The 21,217-nt window shown below is 46.7% G+C and overlaps 1 protein-coding gene across 7 annotated transcripts in view; it reads right to left on the bottom strand.

Annotated features, from left to right (window-relative positions):
* Nucleotides 1-21,217, bottom strand: part of SHANK2 (SH3 and multiple ankyrin repeat domains 2) — a 675,150-nt gene that overhangs the window by 10,101 nt on the left and 643,832 nt on the right. For all 7 annotated transcript variants that reach the window (XM_039536948.1, XM_039536949.1, XM_039536950.1 and 4 more), the window contains 2 exons: nt 20,232-20,343; nt 8,844-11,253 (listed from right to left, as the gene is read on the bottom strand). In XM_039536948.1, the coding sequence (XP_039392882.1) occupies nt 8,844-11,253; nt 20,232-20,343 (2,522 nt within the window). The remainder of the gene's footprint in view (nt 1-8,843; nt 11,254-20,231; nt 20,344-21,217) is intronic.

The following is a 21,217-nucleotide window of genomic DNA, read 5'->3' as shown; positions in this document are numbered from 1 at the left end:
TTGTTTTCAATGCGAGCTGAAGGCACTTAGCATCACCACACAGAATCAGGCCCACTGCTAACATCAGAAACATCAAAACATTTCACAAAACAGAACCATATAAGAATTACATCCTGAATAAATTATAACCACTTCTGTCTAAAGCAGTGTGATTTGGTAACAGTAGTGATAGTAAACTACAATAACTGTCATTACTATTTATTCCTTATTAGCATGTTGAATCCGACTGGAGCAATTAAGGAAACTCATGGTGAATGATGCCATTTTCACCTTGGGCTGTTCTGCTGCTTTTTTCTTCCCCTTCAGAGCCACTTGGTTTATTTGGTGTTAATCACACTGACATTATTCACTGGATCCTCCAGGTTGCACTGATCATTAAGTTGCTAAGCAACTACTCGGTTCACAGAGTACACAGTAATCTGTTAAAAGTGGTTAAAAAACCCTGATTTATTCTCCTATTTTGCTTTATCAGATCCATATAGAAGCTTGTAGGTTTTAAAATGGATTTATAGAACAGCTAACATTAGCTCCCAACATTGTGGGAAAAATGTAACTCCTTCAGTGCTACAATGAAGATTTATTTTCCAAATAACAGCTAAGTATTTTTTTTTTAATAGATGAACCTAAATCAAAATTCCTGGGATTGAATATACCCAGCTACTATTAAAAACTCTTTTTATAAATTGGGCTCAAATAGAGCCTGCATGAATGACCAAGCCTAACCTTTTTTGGGAGAGGGGAAAGGATGAAAAGGGAGGCAGTGAGAATCAGATATCCAGACTTGGGGTGTAAGAACATAGGTAATGAAGGAAGGTATGTTAGACATACTATATAACATTTTGCGATTAGGACTGGTCTCCAAAATTGCCTGAACTAGATGGCTGCAGGCCAGATTCAAAAGTAGATCAAATCTCTCTCTAGTTAGTTATCGTTTCTTCTTTTAGCAGTATAATTTAAGTAAGTGCATCCTTTGGATTTCTCCTCATCTCTTTCCTCCTGCCCTGCCCACAAATTAGGTAATTCAGTAGAGACACAAGTAGACTTTCCAGCCAAATAATTCTAAATATTAACATATGTTCAGTGTCCCAAAGCCATCACAACTACACACAAGTATTATTACTATAGCAAGGTATGAAGAAAGAAATGTCTTGGCTCCTTCTACTTGCTTAATAATTGAGTGTGAAATTCTGCTCATTACTGTACAGAAACATTTCTGTTGTCCTCATTTACCAGAAAACACACAGAGGTCATATTTCATTATTCTCTTTGATTAACGCTCACAAATTATCTATAATTTAATGCATCTATGATCCTTAAAATTTTAATCAGTACCATGAAATGATACAATCACCATGACTGAGCTACAGTTCTGACAGCTACAAAGCATCATATAATTGGAAGTAAGCCTTACCGTTAAAGCATCTTGCTGGCTGTGCAGAGATCATTTTTAGTAATGTTTAGGAATGCTACACATGCTGTAAATTTGTACATTTCACATGAACAATGCATGTTTTAATTTCATCAGGCATCTGGTGCTCAGTGTTGTGAAGATAACCCAAGCTAACCTGTGAACAATGCCTGTATGTGTACCACGGCTCTCTTTGGATAGGGTGTCTACCAGGCCTACTAAAATGTTTATCAGTTTCCCTTTGGCAGAGCTAATTGAGCTATTCCTTTAATTCAATATGATTTCTGCATTTCTGAGGTAAGTTTCTTAGTTCTCTTTCTAATACTACTTTGCAGAGCGAAAGGCAGCAATCCCTCTATTTAGCTTGTCCAATGCTTTTGTATATTAAAAAGAATTCTAATGCCTCGAGGGCTCGAAAATTTGGCAGGAGGATAGTCCAAAGTATGTTGGAACTTAGCAAATAATTCTGTTTATCATGCACAAATGGAATATACAATCTTGAACTTATTCAGTCGTAGGTGGGAGAGGACTAAAAGCAGTGAAAAAATTTATTTCTGTCACTGAAGTCAGCATGTTTGACTAATACACACAGGGTGCAACAGATCTGCTGAGTAAGGCAGTGATACTTTTACACAGGCAGTTTCTGGAGAAGAACTACAAATTTAAAGTAGACAGTTCTAGACATTAACACACATGCTAGGGCCAATTTCAAGTTAATGCCAGGATGGAGAACTAGGCACTCTGTCCGCTCCCATGAGTTTGCCATTAGCATCTCATGCCCTCTCCTCCTCCTCCCCTCCACCCCATCCAGGAATTTGTCATCCATTCTTGCCCCTAGGCAGAGCACAGAGGAGCATAGGCGGCAGGTATGTATAATTTTTGGTGGGGCCCAGAATGAGTGTAATCTCCCTCTTTCCCTCCCCCCCCGCCCTGTAAGATGATATATATTTTATTAAATAGTGTAAAAATGGATTGGAAGCCATAAGCGTTTAAGTTTCTTTTTATTGCATAATATCACTGTAATCAATTATTTAACTAAGAATATCAGTTATTAATACTCTTGACTATGGAAACGACCATACACTGCGCTGAAACTCCAACTGGAAGCAAGGTGAGTGGAGCTGCGGGGACCCTGGCTAGTAAGGGGCCAGCAGAGGGAACCCCAGAGCGGCGGCGGGCTGAGCAGCTCAGCCTGCACCACATGCCATGAAAAATCAGCTTGCGGCCAACCCCTGTTCTAGAGCATCCCAGCATCCTCTTCTACACCATGCGCTTCCTAAAAGTCCGCACAGGGCACTGACTCTCCCTCCTCTCTGGCCTTTGTCTCTTTTCCAGGCATTAGGAGGCCACCTGATCTCTTTGTTCTCCAACACCTTCAGTTGGCACCTTGCAGGAGAGTGGCCCAGGCCATCAGTTGCCTGGAGACAGGGTGTCGGCCATTCTCTATGCAGACCGCATCACACTGGCCCTCTAGGGCTTTACAACAATCACACACCCTTATCCCACCATCTAGAGCCTTAAGAAATGCATTGGGGAAACTGAGGCACACAGACAGTATTCAGAGAAAACACCTGTATACGACCAGTTACATACTTTGAAGGGTGTAAAATAATCAAATATTGTGCTAAATACAATGATACTCCAAACTGACCACCAAATTTAAGTTGCATGTTTTTCCCCTCAGGTGAGGGTTCTGGGGTGGGGCTGGGGATGAGGGGTTCACAGTGCAGGAGCATGCTCGGTGCTGGGGGTGCAGGCTTTGGGGTGAGGCAGGGCTGAGGATGAGGAACTTGGGGTGCAGACAGGCTGCCCCAGGGCTAGGGCCAGAGAGGACTCCCCATCACCACCACTGGCAGCAGCAAGCTCCAGGAGGGACCCTCCTGCCCCCACGGCACACACACTCTGCACATGCTCCTAGAGCCCCTTTCAGGTCCAGAAAGCTCACCCCTCCCTATGATGGGTACTGGGGGCACAGGTGGCCTTCCATGTTGCTGCCCCTCACCATAACTTCACTGTGGATGGGGGATGGGGCTGCCCCTTGCCCAGCATGGGGCAGAAGTGGGGTAGGCAGGGTGGTGGCTGGCTATGGGATGGGGGAGCAGGGTGTCATAAAATTCACCCAAGCCCCAGCTGCTCAGGTCTAGGAAGCCTCCCTCTCCCATCCCTCCTGTGGCGGGTGGGTTGGTGGGTGCTGGGGAAGGGGGCATTGCCTTCACATGTGGCTTCCTGCCTCCCCTGTGCAGCCTGCTGTGCCTCACTGGGGGTAGGAGTGGGGGCTGGGACTGGGGCTGGGGGGGAATCATAGGGTCAAACACTCAAACATAATAAAAAATCATAGGGTCAAACACTCACGGAAGCCCCAGCAGCTGCTAAGGTGAGTGATGTCTGTCTCCTGGCCCGTTTGTGTCTCCTCCAGGTAGGGGCAGGAGAGGGGAGGGGAGGCCCCCTCCACTCCCCTCCCCCTCCTGAGTGCTTCAGCAGCAGTTAGCATTCCTCTTATGCTACTGCTGCAGCCCTTAGGCTACGGCAGCAGCAGCAAAGGAGAGAGAGACACGCTGTGCGCTCTCTTTACATTCAGGCAGGGAAGCTCCGGGGAGGGGGAAAAACCTAGCTCCAAATATTGGTGGAGCAGAGCCCCTGATTATGAATATTCCTGGGGCTTTAGGCCCAAGAGCCCATATAAGTTGGCGCCCATGCAGAGGAGGTTAAGCAGAAAAAAGACCTAAAGGGTCCAATCCCACTGCAGTCATTGGCAAGGCTCTCAGACTTCATTGGGAGCAGATCAGGCCTGAAATGCAGAGTCCTGTGCATATTAAGCAGCAGAAATCTTTCCTGATAGTCAGACTCAATTTCATCTTATTACTTCAGTTACTCTCCTACTTCCCTCCTTGTAACACACTAAAATTCCTTTCACCATTGGTTTTTACATCCTTTAAATAGTTGTAGACCATTTCTCTCCCGCACTTCTTCAATCTTTACTCAGCCAAGAAATAATTATTTAGCTCTTTTAAGTCTTTTCTCATATATCAATCATCCAGCTCCTCAGCTCCCTTTTTCTGCTTATCTTTAAATACCTCATATACATCTACACCAGGGGTGGGCAAACTACAGCCCGGGGGCCACATCTGGCACTCCAGATGTTTTAATCCGGCCCTTGAGCTCCTGCCGGGGAGCGAGGTCCAGGGTTTGCCCTGCTCTGTGCATGTCGCAGGTCCGCACAGCTCCTGGAAGTAGCGGTATGACCCCACGCTGGCTCCTACATGTAGGGGCAACCAGGGGGCTCGCACACTGCACCCACCCCAAGCGTAGCCCCCGCAGCTCCCATTTGCTGGGAACTGCGGCCAATGGGAGCTGCAGGGGCGGCACCTGTGGATGGGGCAGCGTGCAGAGCCACCTGGCTGTGCCACCGCGTAGGAGCTGGAGGCAGGACATGCCGCTGCTTCTGGGAGCTGCCTGAGGTAAGCGCTGCCTGGAGCCTGCACCCCTAAACCCCTCCCACGCCCCAACCCGCTGCCCCAGACTTGATCCCCCTCCTACCCTCCAAACCCCTCGTCCTAGCCCGGAGTCCCCTCCCACATCCTGAACTCCTCATTTCTGCCCCCACCCCAGAGCCTGCACCCCCAGCCAGAGCCCTCACCCTCTCCCATACCCCAGCCCCCGATTTCATGAGCATTCATGGCCCGCCATACAATTTCCATACCCAGATATGGCCCTCGGGCCAAAAAGAGTTTGCCTACCCCAGTCTACACCTTTCTGATACTGAATTAAAACAAACAAAACCTTTCCTCTCCCCCAATATTCAAGAGGCATTCTACTAGAATTATAGAAAGAGTAAAATCCCTGTTAGTGAGGTGATGCATCTTTATATGCAGACCAACACTTTATAGGCCTTTTTTTTTTTACTGTCGTATCACACTGTAAACATGTGTGTTATTTTGCTGTCTGCTGTACCTCCTAGGTCTTCCAGCATTACTCCTTCCTTGCATTCTCTGTCCCAAATGTGCATTTGGGATTATTTTTCCACAGAAGAATTAGCTTGCAGTCAATTTGAATTTAATTTTGCCTTTATTTCTGATTTTTAAAGGTATCCTTTGAATCAGGTCTCTGTACTCACTGGTGATCACAACTTAAAATTTCATTCTGTTACTGTACTTGTGGCAAGAATTCGTGTAGGAGAGGAAAAGACCAAACCTATGAGGGAATAATATAATGTAACTGCTTCCTTCAGGGTTCCCAGTAGGCAATTTATTTCTAGAGGTCTACCATCTATGAATACCCCTTTTTCTGCATGATGAATTTTTTTTTTCCAATATAATACTTTAGCGGCTCTTCAAAAACTGTTTGAAAGCGTCCATGTCAACCTAATTTTGTCTTTCCCCAGAAAGAAATCTCTTCATTTATTTCTACATTTCATTTCCCGCCCAGTAAATGCAGCACTTCATTTTGACTCATTAAAGAGTTGCAGTGAAATTAAGAGTTCTGATTATTTCAGAATAGGAAGGAATGGCAAAGCATGTGCTAGTTATTTGCTACTCAATATTCTGGAATAAACAGAAATGTTCAGTTCCACGGTAACCTGGAAAAGAACTCCTAATGAAAGAATTAAATAGGATTAAGCATATAAAGCCAGGTACACTAGCTATTTAATGTGACTTTAGACAAAGAAAAGCAAGTACTGCACACATTTTAAAAAAACCAAACAAAAAACCCCCCTGAAGTCATGAAGGCAACAGAAAGACTACACAGTCTGACCTTGTCATCTCTGATTAGGCAACTTCCTGTTTTACAGGATTACCGAAGGCATCCTCAATTATACTAAGTTCAGTTTCTGCTCCACCTTTGGTAAAAGACCATCTACCTTAAGCAACCAAGATATGTTGGTCAATTTGTACAAATTTAATTGAATTTGTCTTTTTTGTATTAAGGCCTCTCAAGTGCACCAGACAATTCAACTTATGTTCTCTGTTTGCGTCAAGCACAATTGAAAGGAATTCCACGCTCCTGGAATTTTTTTACCCATATCTTCATTCTAGGAATGCTGTATGATCCTTCATACCTTCCTTTATGGCCACCAGTTCAACAGCTTTTATCCAGTGGGAAAGAACAAACTTTAACTACCATCCTCTGAGGCTTGAGATAATACTGCTTCCTAAATGAGAGATCATTTGGTATTAAAATAGCCACTCTTTCTATAATGCCAAACATCTCCCTGATGTATCCAAAGAGTGGGAGCCATGCTGTGTTTCTTCTTTTGGGGCCCAGCACAGTAATTCTTGGGGGGAATAATTTGGATAGTAACTTTAATATATAGTAGCATAACATTTTTGCACAGACGCTCCAAACAAAAATGGATTTCCATATGGCAGGTCAGATGGGCTTGCAGGTCAGCAGCCACTCCTAAACTCTGTATAATGCCAAAGCTCTCCATACCACAAAGAGGATATCATATTTTCTTATAATATACAGGTCAAGCCCAATTATTCAAATCTCTGTAGGACAGTGGTAACATTCAGAAAACTGGAGTTAAAGAAACAATTTTTAACCCAAATCTAGGATTTAGAGGAATATATCCACTTTTCAGATGTGTGGCTTACCTATACTTACTTTAGCAAAATATAAACACTTTTCCATTTACCGGCAGGCCTCTGCACATGCCTGTGATCAAGAGTTATTGTACCCTTGTTCTTCCAGCTCATTTTTAATGACAATTTTTGTGTTCAGTGTAATACAATATACATTTGAATGTGCAAGGATACAAGATATCCTGTGGGATCTCCTCATAGGACTTGTGTAGGTATTCTTTGGAAACCAATTCCATAAAAATATATATATATAGATATATATATATATCTATATATATATATCTATCCAATTGTAAACAGAGCGAGGCTGCAAAAGGAGTGCTGATCTAGAAACTTTTCTAGCTCTCTGAAATTTTCTTTCACAGATTGTTCAGTAAACAAATATGTGCAACTGAAATATAAATAAAAACTGAAAACTGTAAATATATCCGGTGATTTACAAAGATATTGCATACAGATATTGTTATTTAAATCAACAGCTTAGTGGTAACAATGTGATTTCAATAAAAAGCTTCATGAAATATCTTTGTTGTTCATGTCTTGTCATACTATAAGGATTACATTTAATATTACTGATTAAATGAGTTATCTAACTAAATCAAACAATGCTATGCTGAGAGTGTGCAGTAAGACTTAAGTGAAAAGTGATGTATTCAGTTCCACAACTGATAAAAACAATTATAATTGTTGAGTAAAACTGCAAGAACTCTGTTGTATAAATAGTATTGTAAAAGAAAAACCACACCAGTTCTTAAACATAAACCTAAATAATTCACATCAAAATAATGGATACTCTGTGTCTCAAAGTGATAGCAATTGAGAGAACTCTAGTCTAGTTGTAGGCAACCATACTCACTTCAGATCAGCTTCTCCCATGAATTTTAGGTTTCCTCTGTTTACAATTGGTCATATATTTTATGAGGAGTTTTCTTTTAACAAGTAAACAATACAATATATCCAATATTTTGACTACAGTCTCCATATAGTAGGCATTATACATGACTTCAGTATTCATTTGGGGCATTTTCCTGCTCTCCTCTCTCAGGTAAAACTCGGTTTCAAGTCAATATGAATTCTGCCTCAGCTAAGAATGCAGATAGGGTCTTCTTGGTGCTTGTTTACACATTGGGGTAATGCGAGCACTACTGGGTGTGATTTCTAAACAGCATTAATGTGTTGCACATTAATTCAAGTATGTAGACCGTGCTGGTTCATACTAAAAATTCCCTACTGCACTTTAACATAGTACTGTTTTGAGCAGCACTACATTAAAGGGCATTAGGGAACTTTTAATGTGCATCTGCGGAATCTATGAACCAATTAATGTGCAACACATTAGTGCACATTGCTGTACACAAGCCCTTCAATCTAGTGTCCACAAAACACAACTTAAAATGGAAACAAATAATTATAAACTTCCTGCTGGTTTCTGCTTCTTGCTTTTGCTGTTTACTGAACCGTCCTTGAAAGGAACTTCCACAGAGACCTAAAATGTGTGTGTTAAAGGGGTGGCATTCTAGCAAAGGGAATTACAATGGAGCTAACTGTAGCTGGTAGCTAGGGGTAGACTTATTGGCCAATGAGGTGGTTATTATAGGAAACCTCAGAAAGTGGGCTCATTTTTCCAATGAAAATGTAAATTATTTTATACTGGAAACTAGCAGAATAAGCAGGGGGGAAATTGTCAATTATATAGTGTGTTTATACCCTAGGCTGATCTTTAATGTTATCAAAATTCTTATGGTGGAGCCTGCTTATGTAAATTCTCAAAAGCATGCTCTTGTTTAAGGAACAGAGTAATTACATCTTGAAAGAAGTACAGATCTTGTTTTAATTCTTTTAGTTTCATTTACCTTGTACTGAGACTTGCAGTTTTTGTTCCAGCAGGCGACTCCAACCCTTCCCCTGGCTTTGAGGATTTCTCTCTGTTCATTTGTTGTAGTATTGAGTTCAATTCACTAATAACGTTAGCCTTTGGGCCTGAGAGAATTGGGCTTTTTACCTCAGTTACATCACCCCATAGCTTGGAGGTCCTTTGCTGTAAAACTTTAGCCGTACTGGGCTGTGCAATGATAGGAGGTGGGGGTGGAGCAGGTGGAGGGATAACAAAGCTATCTACAGTTTCTTCAATTAGAGCATCTTTGTAAAGTGCATTGCTTTTGTTGATTATGGGCTTCATTTTTGGCTTAGGAGGTACTGGGGGTTTGTCCACCAGAAATGTTTGCCCATCTGCATAGACTGTACAAGTATCCAAGTTCTCACCACCTTCAGAGGATAAGGTAGAGATGCTGGACACTGTTGAGATAGTGCTGGTTGTCTCTAAGTGATGGTCACTACTAGATCGACTGTCTACCTCCTCAATCCCAGAGTCGGTGACATGATCGAAACTTTCAGGGGGTGGTAGAAATGAGGCAGGCAAACAGTTTGAAAGACCCACTTGTTTTTTACTGTCTAAAGAATTTGTTGATTGGTTGGGGTTAAATGAAACAGATGTAGGTGTTCCATTTTTTCTTTGCTTAAGTAAGTCCGTTACAGCAGAACCTGGAGCTGAACGGTCATCGGGGATATCAAAACTGTTAGCAAATTCTAAGGGAGGAGGCAATGGCTCAGTAAAAATAAATTCTTCATCAATATCAATAGATGCTAAAGGAGGTGGAGGGATGCGAAATGGCAAAATGACAGGGTCATCAACAGAGCTAGCTGCTACAATTGTTTTGCAGGGAGATGCAGGTGGCTCAGATGTAGCAGATACATTCAACCCACTTTCTGCTTCTTCACTATCTTCTGGGATCTCCGATGGAGAATTGTCTGGGTTCATTTCCATTTCAACTCTCTTCTCATCATCTTCAAGGGTGTCATCAGACTTTGCTTCATCCACAGTATGAACCATTAGTAAACCAGCTGATTTCTGCTGTGAAGTATCCACAATATTTATCAGCATGTTTTTCTTTTCTTCAGGCTTCTTGTCTTTCCCCATATCTGTTTCATATTTGTTTTCAGTCTCCTGCCTTCTCAGTGGGCCACGTGTATTTTGCCTGGTAACAGCAGCCGTCACAGGAAATGTTGTTTCAATATTAGATCTCAGCTTTGTATCAATATAAAGTGGTTTATTAAGGTCTGCTTTATCAGTTTCTCCTTTGCCTGGAGTTTGTTGTGTTTGTTCTTTCATGGCTCTATCTCTTGCAGAGAGCGCGAGTGCTAGAGGTGAGTTTGGATCCAATAGCTTTCCTGTGAGTGGGTGAACATAATTATCCGAACTGGACACATTAACGGTCTGAGTTGCAACCATATTGTTTTCAGTAACTTTTTTTATGGATGAAGAGTTTAATGTCCTTGCATCACTTTCATTGCTAGGTTCACTGCTATTAAAAAGATTTTCAGATTCTCTAGGTGCAGGAATTGGAGATGGTGACATAAGTTGCCTAAAACTATCTTCATTACTAAATACGTCCTCATCGGTAAATTTGGATTGCCTCATACGTGGTGTTGGGGGCAACAAGCCAACATCCTCATCTCCCAAGTCTGTAGAAAGGAAAGCTGGAGAATTACGCCTAGCTTCTAATCTCTTTTCCCTGTCTCTCACTGCTCCAGCAATGGCCGCTGCAAATGGACTACTGACGTTTAAATTATCATCAGGTCTGAGCTGTCCAGGCTGCTCTGAAGACTGAGGGTCAATCTCCATACTGCTTCCTTGGCTGCTTTTCCCACTACTGCTGGTAGATGGTTCTTTCACAATAATTGTTGGAATTGGAATAGAACAGGTCTTTTCTGGACTATCCTCGACATTAGACTGTTTCACTAGCATTCCCTTCCGCCTTGCTGGTTTGGCTGGCACGTAAACGGCTTTGCTTGCTATCTTCCCAACTTCAGAATATGGGTTTTCCGGCATCTGACCCCTCTTGTTTCTGAAGTTTGCCTGCAATGCGACATTCCTACTGTACAAGTCCTCAGAATCTAGAGAATAACGGTCCAATTCTCTTCTGTAATACATCCCTTTTTCCCTCATTATTGTTCCCATATGTTCAGATCTACCTGAAGAAACCTTTGAACCTGAATTCTGATTAAATGCAGGTTTAATTGTTCCATAGCTTCTTGACGTTGGAGATTTGGGAGAGTTATAAAGGGAGGGAGAAGGTGGTGGTGGTGAAGGGGGTAGAGACTGTGGTGGAGGGGGGATCTCTTCAGAAGTGTCTGGCATGGATAGACTTCTGGTAAATTTCAACATAGGAGGAGCCAAAAATTGACGTTCTTCCTCTGTTATTCCTAAAAAAAGAAAATGAATAAAGGGAAAACTTTAAAAAATTGCAATGTACTTAAATCCAATGTTATATTATTTCCACTAAAGATATGACTCTAAGGGAATGTCTACATATCCCGCGGGAGCGAGCCTCCCAGCCCAGGTCAACAGATTTGGGCTAGCAATGCTCATGCTACTGCACTAAAAATAACTGTGTAGACAGAATTTTGAAATTATGGCTTGGGCTGGAGCTCAGGCTCTGAAGCCCACCCATCCCCCCTCCCTAAGCTTCTGACTCTGACTCTGAAGCAACAACTTCAAAGCCCCAGCAGCCCTCGCTGCTCAGACTGGGAAGGAGGCGGAGAAGAGGCAGGAGCGGGGCCTTGGGGAAGGGAGGTGGAATCAGGGCATATCCCTCTAGCCCCCTGCCTCAGGGCAGGGGGCTGGGAGCACCCACCTGATTCCAGCCCACCCCCCAGCCCTCTGCCCTGACCCATGCACCCCCCCACAACCACAGTCCTGACTCTGGCACCCCCCCCACATACCCAGCCCCCCACACCCCCTGACTCCTGCACCCTCCCCACACACCCCCAGCCCTACACCGACTCTTGCACCCTCCACACATACCCAGCCCCCCCACACCCCATGCCCTGACTCCTGCACCCCACACCCTCTGCCCTGATTCCTGCACCCTCCTCACATGCACTCTGCCCTGACTCCTGCACTCCCCACACATACCCAGCCCCCCACAGCCCCTGCCCTGACTCCTGCACGCCCCACATATACTCAGCCCCCCGACACCCCATGCCCTGACTCTTGCACCCTCTGCATCCCCACCTCCCACCCTGAGCACCAAATGGGTGTTCCTGCACCCCCCCCCCCCCCCCACATTCCCACCTGCACCCCTCGCACCAAATGAGAGCTGCCCAGGTAAGCGCTCCACACCCAAACCTCCTGCCGCAACCCTGAGCCCCCTCCTTCATTCTAGCTCCTGGCCAGACCCTGCACCCCAACCCCCAGCCTGCTCCTTCACCCCCACCCCTGTGCTCAGTGTCCCCTCACCCTCAGCTCAGTGCAGAGAGGAAGAGAATTGGCCAGAACCAGGAAGAAGGTAGGTACCCACTCTATGTGGACCGGGCCGGGACCCCAGACCAGCAGTGGGCTGAGCGGGGCCGGCAGCCGGGACCCTGACTGGCAGGAGCCAGCGGACGGAACCCCAGACCGGCAGCGGGCTGAGCCACTCAGCCCGCCATCTGTCTGGGGTCCTGGCCCCACTCAGCCCACTGCTGGTCTGGGGTTCCGGCTGCTGGCCCCTTGCCAGCTAGTGTCCCAGCCACCAGCCCCGCTCAGCCCGCTGCCAGCCTAGGTGAACAGAACCCCAGGTCGGCACCAGGCTGAGCAGGCCGGCGACATAAGATCAACATTTTAATTTAATTTTAAATGAAGCGTCTTAAACATTTTGAAAACCTTGTTTACTTTACATACAACAGTAGTTTAGTTATATAAGACTTGAGACACCACTTCTGAAAGGTTGCCGACCCCTGCCCTAAGATTACAGCAATCTTGCATGGCATGAAGCATATCTGAAATAATAAAACATGGCTGGCTTGTTGATTCCTGCTCATTAAAAGTTCTCTAATGTTGATTTTCCATAAAGCCACATGCTAGTATTAAAGAGGAGTGAAACAGTAACAAAACTGAACTGATTACTGATTGTAGGCAAATGCTTTTGTTTTATGTACCTTCAGGGCCAATGTATTTCTCTTCAAAAGAAAGTGAAGGTATGAAAAAAAGACAAAAACTACTCAGAGCAACATTAAAGATTCTGTATGAGTGTGAGGTAATTGCATAGAAGGGAATTTTCTCTGAAATATATCAAGAAGGGAAGGAATTCTTATACAGAGAAACTGTGCATCTGGCTATAGCAATCCAGAAACACACAAAGTAATGCTATGCTTACACAGCAAGTACAATATTAAAGCATTTCTGGGAATTTTGCCTGTATTGTTTTGTTAAAAGGAATATATAGAACCATCAATATTACATAAAAAGTGACATTTTAATTTTAATTTTGGATAACATTTTTCAAATACAATTAAGTGATTTAGGAGCCTAAGTCCCCTTTTTAAAAGTGTTTTAGGCTCTTCAGAACCTCCTAAGTCCCTTAGATGTTTTAGAGAATGTTACCCTCTATCAGTAGTTCTCAACCTATTTACTATTGTGGGCCACATCCTATTACTCTCTGTTATATGGGCCACATCCACACAGTATATACACTACCTGAATGGCCCTGGGGGTGTCATATGGGCCACAGCTATGTGCTGATTGGGCTGCAGGCAGCCCACAGGTTCAAAACCACTGCTCTATGTAATAAAAGTAATTTCTGATTTTGCTCAAAGAGGATGACATTTTGTATAAAAGGTGGCTATGCCATAAGACAACATTTGAAATTATTGTGGGTATTTTGCTGAACAGCTTTACAAAAGCAGTAAAGTAGATCAATTTAAACAGAAAATGCACCAAAAACTAAGTGAAGAAAAACGATCACTTTGAATTTAAAAAGGGAGCTTATTTTATACATTTATGACCAGTAGGGTGCATATCACACCTTGCATAGCAGATGATGGTATTTTCATGCCAATAAACACGTCTGAATGACTCTTAGCTATAGCTGATTTATCACAATAGATCTTCCTCAATTCTTTTTCTTTGCACTTCCAAAAAAGACGGTTACTCACCTTTCTAACTGTTGTTCTTGGAGATGTGTTGCTCATATCCATTCCAATTAGGTGTGCACGTGCATGTTCATCGGAAGATTTTTACCCTAGCAACACTTGGTGGGTCAGCTGGGTCGCCCCCTAGAGTGGCGCCGCCATGGCGCTGGATATATACCCCTGCCGACCCAACAGCCCTTCAGTTCCTTCTTGCCGGCTACTCTGACAGAGGGGAAGGAAGGAGGGTTTGGAACGGATATGAGCAACATCTCGAAGAACAACAGTTACAAAGGTGAGTAACCATCTTTTCTTCTTCGAGTACTTGCTCATATCGATTCCAATTAGGTGATTCCCATGCCTTACCTAGGCGGTGGGGTCGGAGTGAGATGTTGCAGAATGCAAAACAGCTGAGCCAAATGCTGCATCATCTCTAGACTGTTGAACCAATGTGTAATGTGAGGCAAAGGTGTGGACCAAGGACCAGGTAGCTGCCCGACATATCTCCTGGATGGGTACATGAGCCAGGAAGGTGGCAGATGAAGCCTGAGCCCTGGTGGAATGTGCGGTAAGGTAGCTCATCGGAACACGACCGAAGTCATAGCAGGTGCGGATGCACGATGTCACCCAAGATGAAATCGTCTGGGAGGAGACAGGTAGGCCCTTCATTCGGTCTGCCACCACAACGAAGAGTTGGGGTATTTTACGAAAGGGCTTTGTTCGCTCGATATAAAATGCGAGCACCCTATGGACGTCTAGGGAGTGCAGTTGCTGCTCCCAGCGTGATGAGTGTGGCTTTGGGAAGAAGACCGGAAGGAAGATATCCTGGTTGATATGAAAGGCCGATACCACTTTAGGTAGGAAGGCCGGATGTGGTCGCAGCTGTACCTTGTCCGTGTGAAACACGGTATATGGTGGGTCCACCGTGAGAGCCCGAAGCTCAGAAACTCGTCTCGCCGACGTAATGGCTACGAGGAAAGCTGTCTTCCAGGACAGGTACAGCAGCGAGCAGGTCGCTAGCGGCTCGAAAGGGGCAGTCATAAGTTTGGTTAGAACTAGGTTGAGGTCTCAAGTTGGGGTGGGGCGGCGTACTTGGGGGTGTAAACGCTCCAAACCCTTGAGGAACCTAGAAACCATAGGGTGAGAGAATACGGAGCGTCCACGCTCCCCTGGGTGGAAGGTAGAGATGGCCACCAAGTGTACCTTCAACAATGATACCGCTAGGCCCTGCTATTTGAGGGACCTGAGGTAGTCCAAGATAGTAGGGACCGATACCTCGGTGGGGATAACATCATGTTGGTCACACCAGCAGGAGAAACGCTTCCACTTAGCCAGATATGTTAACCTAGTGGAAGGTTTCCTACTACCCAGGAGCACTTGTTGCACCAAGGCTGAGCAACGTAACTCGGACTGGCTCAACCACGCAGCAACCATGCTGTGAGGTGAAGAGACTGCAGGTCTGGGTGGTGAAGTCTGCCATGGTCCTAAGTTATAAGGTCCGGGTAAAGAGGTAGGGAGATTGGGTTGGCTATCGACAGGTCGAGCAACATGGTGTACCAGTGCTGCCTTGGCCACTCTGGAGCGATCATGATCAGGTGGGCTCTGTCCCTGCGGAGCTTGAGAAGGACCCTGTGAACCAGCGGGAACGGTGGGAAGGCGTAAAGCAGATGGGTCATCCATGGCAGCAGAAATGCGTCTGAGATCGATCCTGGGGAGAGACCTTGGAAGGAGCAGAACGTCTGGCATTTCCTGTTCTCGCGGGAGGCGAAGAGGTCTATGCGGGGAAAGCCCCACTTCCGGAAAACAGAATGGAGAACATCCGGACGAATCGACCACTCGTGAGACAGGAAGGATCTGCTGAGGTGATCTGCCAGAGTGTTCCGAACCCCCGGGAGAAAAGACGCCACCAGGTCTATCGAGTGGGCTATGCAGAAGTCCCAGAGCTGGATAGTTTCCTGACAAAGGGGGGAGGAACGCGCTCCCCCCTGTTTGTTTATGTAAAACATGGCCATTGTGTTGTCCGTGAACACTGAGACACAACGGCCTTGTAAATGCTCTTGAAACACCTGGCACGCGAGGTGGACTGCTCTCAGCTCCCGCACATTGATGTGCAAGCCCAGCTCCCGAGCTGACCAAAGGCCTTGAGTGCGGAGATGCCCGAGGTGGGCACCCCAGCCTAGAGATGACGCATCCGTTGTCAGGGTCATTGAAGGCTGAGGCAGATGGAATGGCATCCCTGCCATACCAGGGAGGGCGTCAACCACCAGTCTAGGGAGCCTAGGATGCTCGGGGGGATCGTGACAATTGTGTCTAGACTGTCTCTGCCCGGGTGGTATACCGAGGATAGCCAAGTTTGAAGGGGACGGAGCCGTAGTCTGGAGTGTTGGGTCACGAATGTGCATGCCGCCATGTGACCTAGTAGGCCGAGACACATGCGAGCGGAAGTTGTCGGGAAGTTTTGCAGGTCTTGTATAATTGATATCATTGCCTGAAACCGAGGCTGTGGTAAGCAGGCCCTGGCGAGATTGGAGTCCAGGATGGCCCCAATGAATTCTATTCTCTGTGTGGGAACCAGAGTGGATTTCTCTATATTGATCATCAGGCCTAGACACTTGAATAGGTCCTTGACGATGCCACACGATGGGTGACTTGGGTCTTGGAGGTCCCTCGAATGAGCCAATCGTCGAGATACGGAAAGATGTGTATCCGACGGTGATGAAGGGAGGCAGTGACTACAGCCATGCACTTTGTGAACACTCTTGGGGCTCTAGAGAGGCCAAAGGGAAGGACCGTAACCTGGAAATGTTGACGGCTGGCCACAAACCAGAGGTACCGTCTGTGTGGAGGGTAAATGGCAATGTGAAAATATGCGTCCTTCATATCGAGGGCGGCATACCAGTCTCCAGGATCCAAAGACAGGATGATGGTCCCCAGGGATACCATGCGGAACTTCAACTTTATCAACTTGTTGAGTCCTCGCAGGTCTAGGATAGGTCTGAGACCTCCCTTCGCCTTGGGGATTAGGAAATAGCGGGAATAGAACCCCTTGCCCCTCGAGTCCTTTGGTACCTCCTCTATAGCTCCCATAGCGAGGAGCGACCACACCTCTTGCAAGAGGAATTGCTCGTGAGAGGGGTCCCTGAAGAGGGACGAGGATGGGAGGTGAGGGGGGAGCGAAATAAACTTGAGGTGGTACCCGAATTCTACCGTGCATAGGACCCAACGATCCAAAGTTAGTTGGGTCCACGCAGGGAGGAAAAAGGAGAGGTGGTTGTAAAAGGGAGGGAAAGGATCCTGGGAAGCGACTGGTACGCCGTCCTCGGGCGCACCTTCAAAAGTTTGGCTTTGGTCCCGCTGGTGGTTTGGAGGGACCCTGATTTTGGCCCGCTTGGGGTCCAGACTGCTGTCTGCGACTGCCTCGGCCATGCCTTCTGCCGAAGTCCTGTCTCGGCCTAGACAGGGGGTAAGGGCGGTGAGGCTGGGGACGGAAAGGCCTGCGCTGAGTCATCGGCATGTGCATCCCGAGCGAGCGCATGATGACCCTGTTGTCCTTTAGGCTTTGCAGCCTAGGGTCAGTCTTTTCAGAAAATAGACCTTGACTGTCGAAGGGCAAGTCCTGTATGGTGTGTTGTAACTCAGCGGGAGGCCTGACACCTGAAGCCACGACTCCCTGACACCTGAAGCCTCATGGCGACTCCCGAAGCCAGAGTCCTGGCTGTGGAGTCGGCTGCGTCCAGCGAGGCCTGGAGAGAAGTTCTCGCCACTTACTTCCCCTCCTCCAAGAGGGCAGCAAACTCTTGGCAGGAGTCTTGAGGAACTAACTCCGTAAACTTGCCCACCGCTGCCCAAGTGTTATAGTTGTAGCAGCTCAGCAGGGCTTGCTGGTTTGCCACCCTGAGTTGGAGGGCCCCAGCAGAGTATACCTTGCGGCCCAGTAAGTCCATACGCCTCGCCTCCTTTGATTTTGGAGCCGGAGCTTGCTGGCCATGGTGCTCCCTCTCGTTGACTGACTGTACGACGAGGGAGCAGGGTGCACGTATAGGTACTCGTACCCCTTAGAGGGTACCATGTACTTCCGCTCAACTCCCCTGGCAGTGGGCGGAATAGAGGCTGGAGACTTCCAGATGGTATCGGCGTTAGCCTGGATCGTGCGGATGAATGGCAAAGCCATTCTTGTGGGGGCATCAGCAGACAGAATATCCACCACAGGGTCCTCTGTCTCCGGGACCTCCTCCACCTGAAGACTCGTATTCACTGACACCCCTCTCAGGAGGTCCTGAGGGGGCCTCAGGTCAATTGGAGGAGGGCCCAAGAAGGATGTCCCCGCCACCGCCTCATCTGGGGAGGAGAAAGAGGAAAGGCCAGGGAGAAGAGGGTCCTGCGTGGGCTCCTGTTCTTGGGCGACGTCAGGCTCCGGTGGGATCTGGGAGTCTGCTGGCTGAACGGGAGCTTCCTCCATACCGGTAGGCGCGGGGCGGCTGACAGTCGCCTCCGGCACCCGGTGCTCCGATGGTACAGAGCGAGAAGGCACTGGAGACACACCTTGGGCTTGGTGATATGCCCAAGGTGTCCAGAATGACCACTGATGGGGGCCTTGATCTTGGGCCTGGGTCTCCTGGAAGACTCGGCTGGGCACATCCGAGTCACGGTCCTGTGCATAGGAAGCACTGTCCGCATGAGATGACACAGATGTGTGTCGAGATGGCCAGGGAGGGGCTGAAAAGCCCTGGGAAGAATCTCCCTCTCTAGTTGATCTCGCTCTGTACGGCACCGAGAGCCATACCGGTACCGGGAACGAGACCGGGACCTGCGACCGGGATCTCGAAGCTTGACGCCTGGAGCGGCTGCTGGAATGGTGCTGGGAGCTGATCAGTGCCGAGAGTACCGGGGCGGCGAATGGGACGCTGATCGGTGCTGCGAGTGCGACCGGTACCGAGATGGGAAGCGGTGCCGGGACTGCGAGCGGTGTCGGGACCGAGAGCGCCGGTGGGACCGTGATCGTGAACGGTGCTGCTCTGTGGTGCCGACAGAGGATGGTCTCATCAGGGCAGGCTTACGCAGACTCTGTCATCGCGATCAGCTCCCTCGCCGTGGAAAATGTCTCCGGCGTGGAGGGAATAGTGAGCTCAACCATGGCGCGCGCCAGAAAGCTTTCAGGCACCAGACTCAATGGCCCTTGCGGGACCGGAATCGACGGTGCTGAAGTTGTCGGTGCCACGGCAGGTGTCGGTGCCGGGCGGTCCGACTTAGTCGGGTGCTCCGGCTGCGGTGCAGGTGTCACAGAAGCAGTGGGAGTCTTACATCTCTTCACCCGCGGGGAGAGGGAACGGTGCCGAGCAGACATCGGTGCCGGCGACAGTCGGTGCCGAGGGGCCTTAGCAGTACCGGTGCGATCCGGTGCCGAAGAAGCGCTTCTGCCTGGTGCGGACTGTCCAGCGCTCGGTGCCGAGGGCGGAGGAGTAAGAGCTGCCTCCATCAGGAGCTGCTTGAGACGAAAGTCCCGCTCCTTCATCCTCGGCTTAAAGGCCTTGCAGATCCGGCACTTATCGGCGAGATGGGATTCCCCGAGGCACTTAAGACAGGAGTTGTGGGGATCTCCTGTTGGCATCGGCTTGTGGCAGGCCGAGCATGGTTTGAAGCCCAGTGAACCGGGCATGGGCCCCGGTACCGGGCGCGGGGAAGGGGCTAATCCCCGAACCCCTCTTAACTATATACACTAACTATATTATAAAACAAGTAAATTAACTACAACTATATAATTTTTAACTATATACACAAGAATTAACGAGAGAACTACGAGTAGCTAGGGAAGTGGAGATCAGCTAAGCCGCACTCCACTGTTCCGACACGGGCGGTAAGAAGGAACTGAAGGGCCGTTGGGTCGGCAGGGGTATATATCCGGCGCCATGGCGGCACCACTCTAGGGGGCGACCCAGCCGACCCACCGAGTGTTGCTAGGGTAAAAATCTTCCGACGAACGTGCACGCGGCGCGCGCACACCTAACTGGAATGGATATGAGCAAGCACTTGAAGAACCACCCTTGGCTTTCCTTGTTAAAGGCAACCTTCCATAGCCATTACAATCCCACAACTCTTGCCTAAAGTGATCAAAGCAAAACATGGAAGTTGTAATAGTTTTCATGCAAACTGATTTGGTTCTTGAGCTTTGGATCAAAATTAACTAATGACTGAATTAAGTTGAGGAAAAATGGAGTCAAAATGTTTTAAGCAAGAACAGACGTTAATAAAAGGTGCCAAATGAATGTGTAGAATTTACATAAGAAAAATTTTACCTATAGATTTTTGTCTTCTCATCGTACCTCGAGGTATACCTAGAAAAAGACCTTGAGGTGTCCCAGGTACAGTAGGTGGCATCACAGCAATACCCTGTCTATCGTACATGGACTACAAAACAAAACAAAAAAATATTATGTACAAAAGGGCCATTTTAGAGACACACACCATGAGAAAAATAATTCATCTTCTGTTCCACATACTACTTTGTTATTCATCTTAAATAGTCGGTGGAAAAATAAAATTATCTATTCTTCTAGCACACTTTAAGGGTGAATTTGAAGGTAGTACATTTCTGTTTATTTCCCTCCCAAAGACATTGCTACAAACTACACTGCTATTCAAGTCACCCTGCACATAGATCTGGGATCCGATATTTTGACATAGAAGAGACACCTTACATTTTCTGGGTTTAGTGTGTTAATACTCATAAATCTGCTTATACTACACAGACGAGTAGCCCCACTGATTTCAAATGGAATTATTTGTGAGAGTCAGAATTTGGCCCTAAACTTATATTTTGATTTTATGAAGGTTAAGTGTTTTGACTATGAAATTATGGTTGAATACCATGGTTTAGCATGATCATCAGGAACAACAGAATAGGATCTCAGCACTTCAGAAATATTTTGTTTTTCTGGAAAGAGCTAGGTGGTCTTCAAATGGCCTCACCATTGAATCAGAAATATTCAAGATCAAATAGAATTAGCGACTGCAGTTTCCTATCTAGGCTTATTCTGCGCCTAGATGACTGTAGGGTATTCATTATAGGCAGAGCTGGGAGTGCTGCCAATAGTTAAGGCTACCTGTGTATAACTGCCAACTTTAACCATTTGGGATGAACTTTCCTATGCTAGCTGTCTGGCTCGTTCTAAAATTTTTTAATTTTTTTTTAAAGGAAGTTTCAGCTACTATGGTTCACTTATTTTCAAGAACAAGGATAGGGGAAAATGCATTGTTTTGCCCATGTTAAAAAAATGTTCAA

This window comes from Mauremys reevesii, linkage group 4 (assembly GCF_016161935.1).
Source record: "Mauremys reevesii isolate NIE-2019 linkage group 4, ASM1616193v1, whole genome shotgun sequence".
In the NCBI taxonomy this organism is placed as follows: domain Eukaryota; kingdom Metazoa; phylum Chordata; order Testudines; family Geoemydidae; genus Mauremys; species Mauremys reevesii.
The sequence above is the reverse complement of the archived record's forward strand: the minus strand, read 5'-3'. Positions and strand labels throughout refer to the sequence as shown.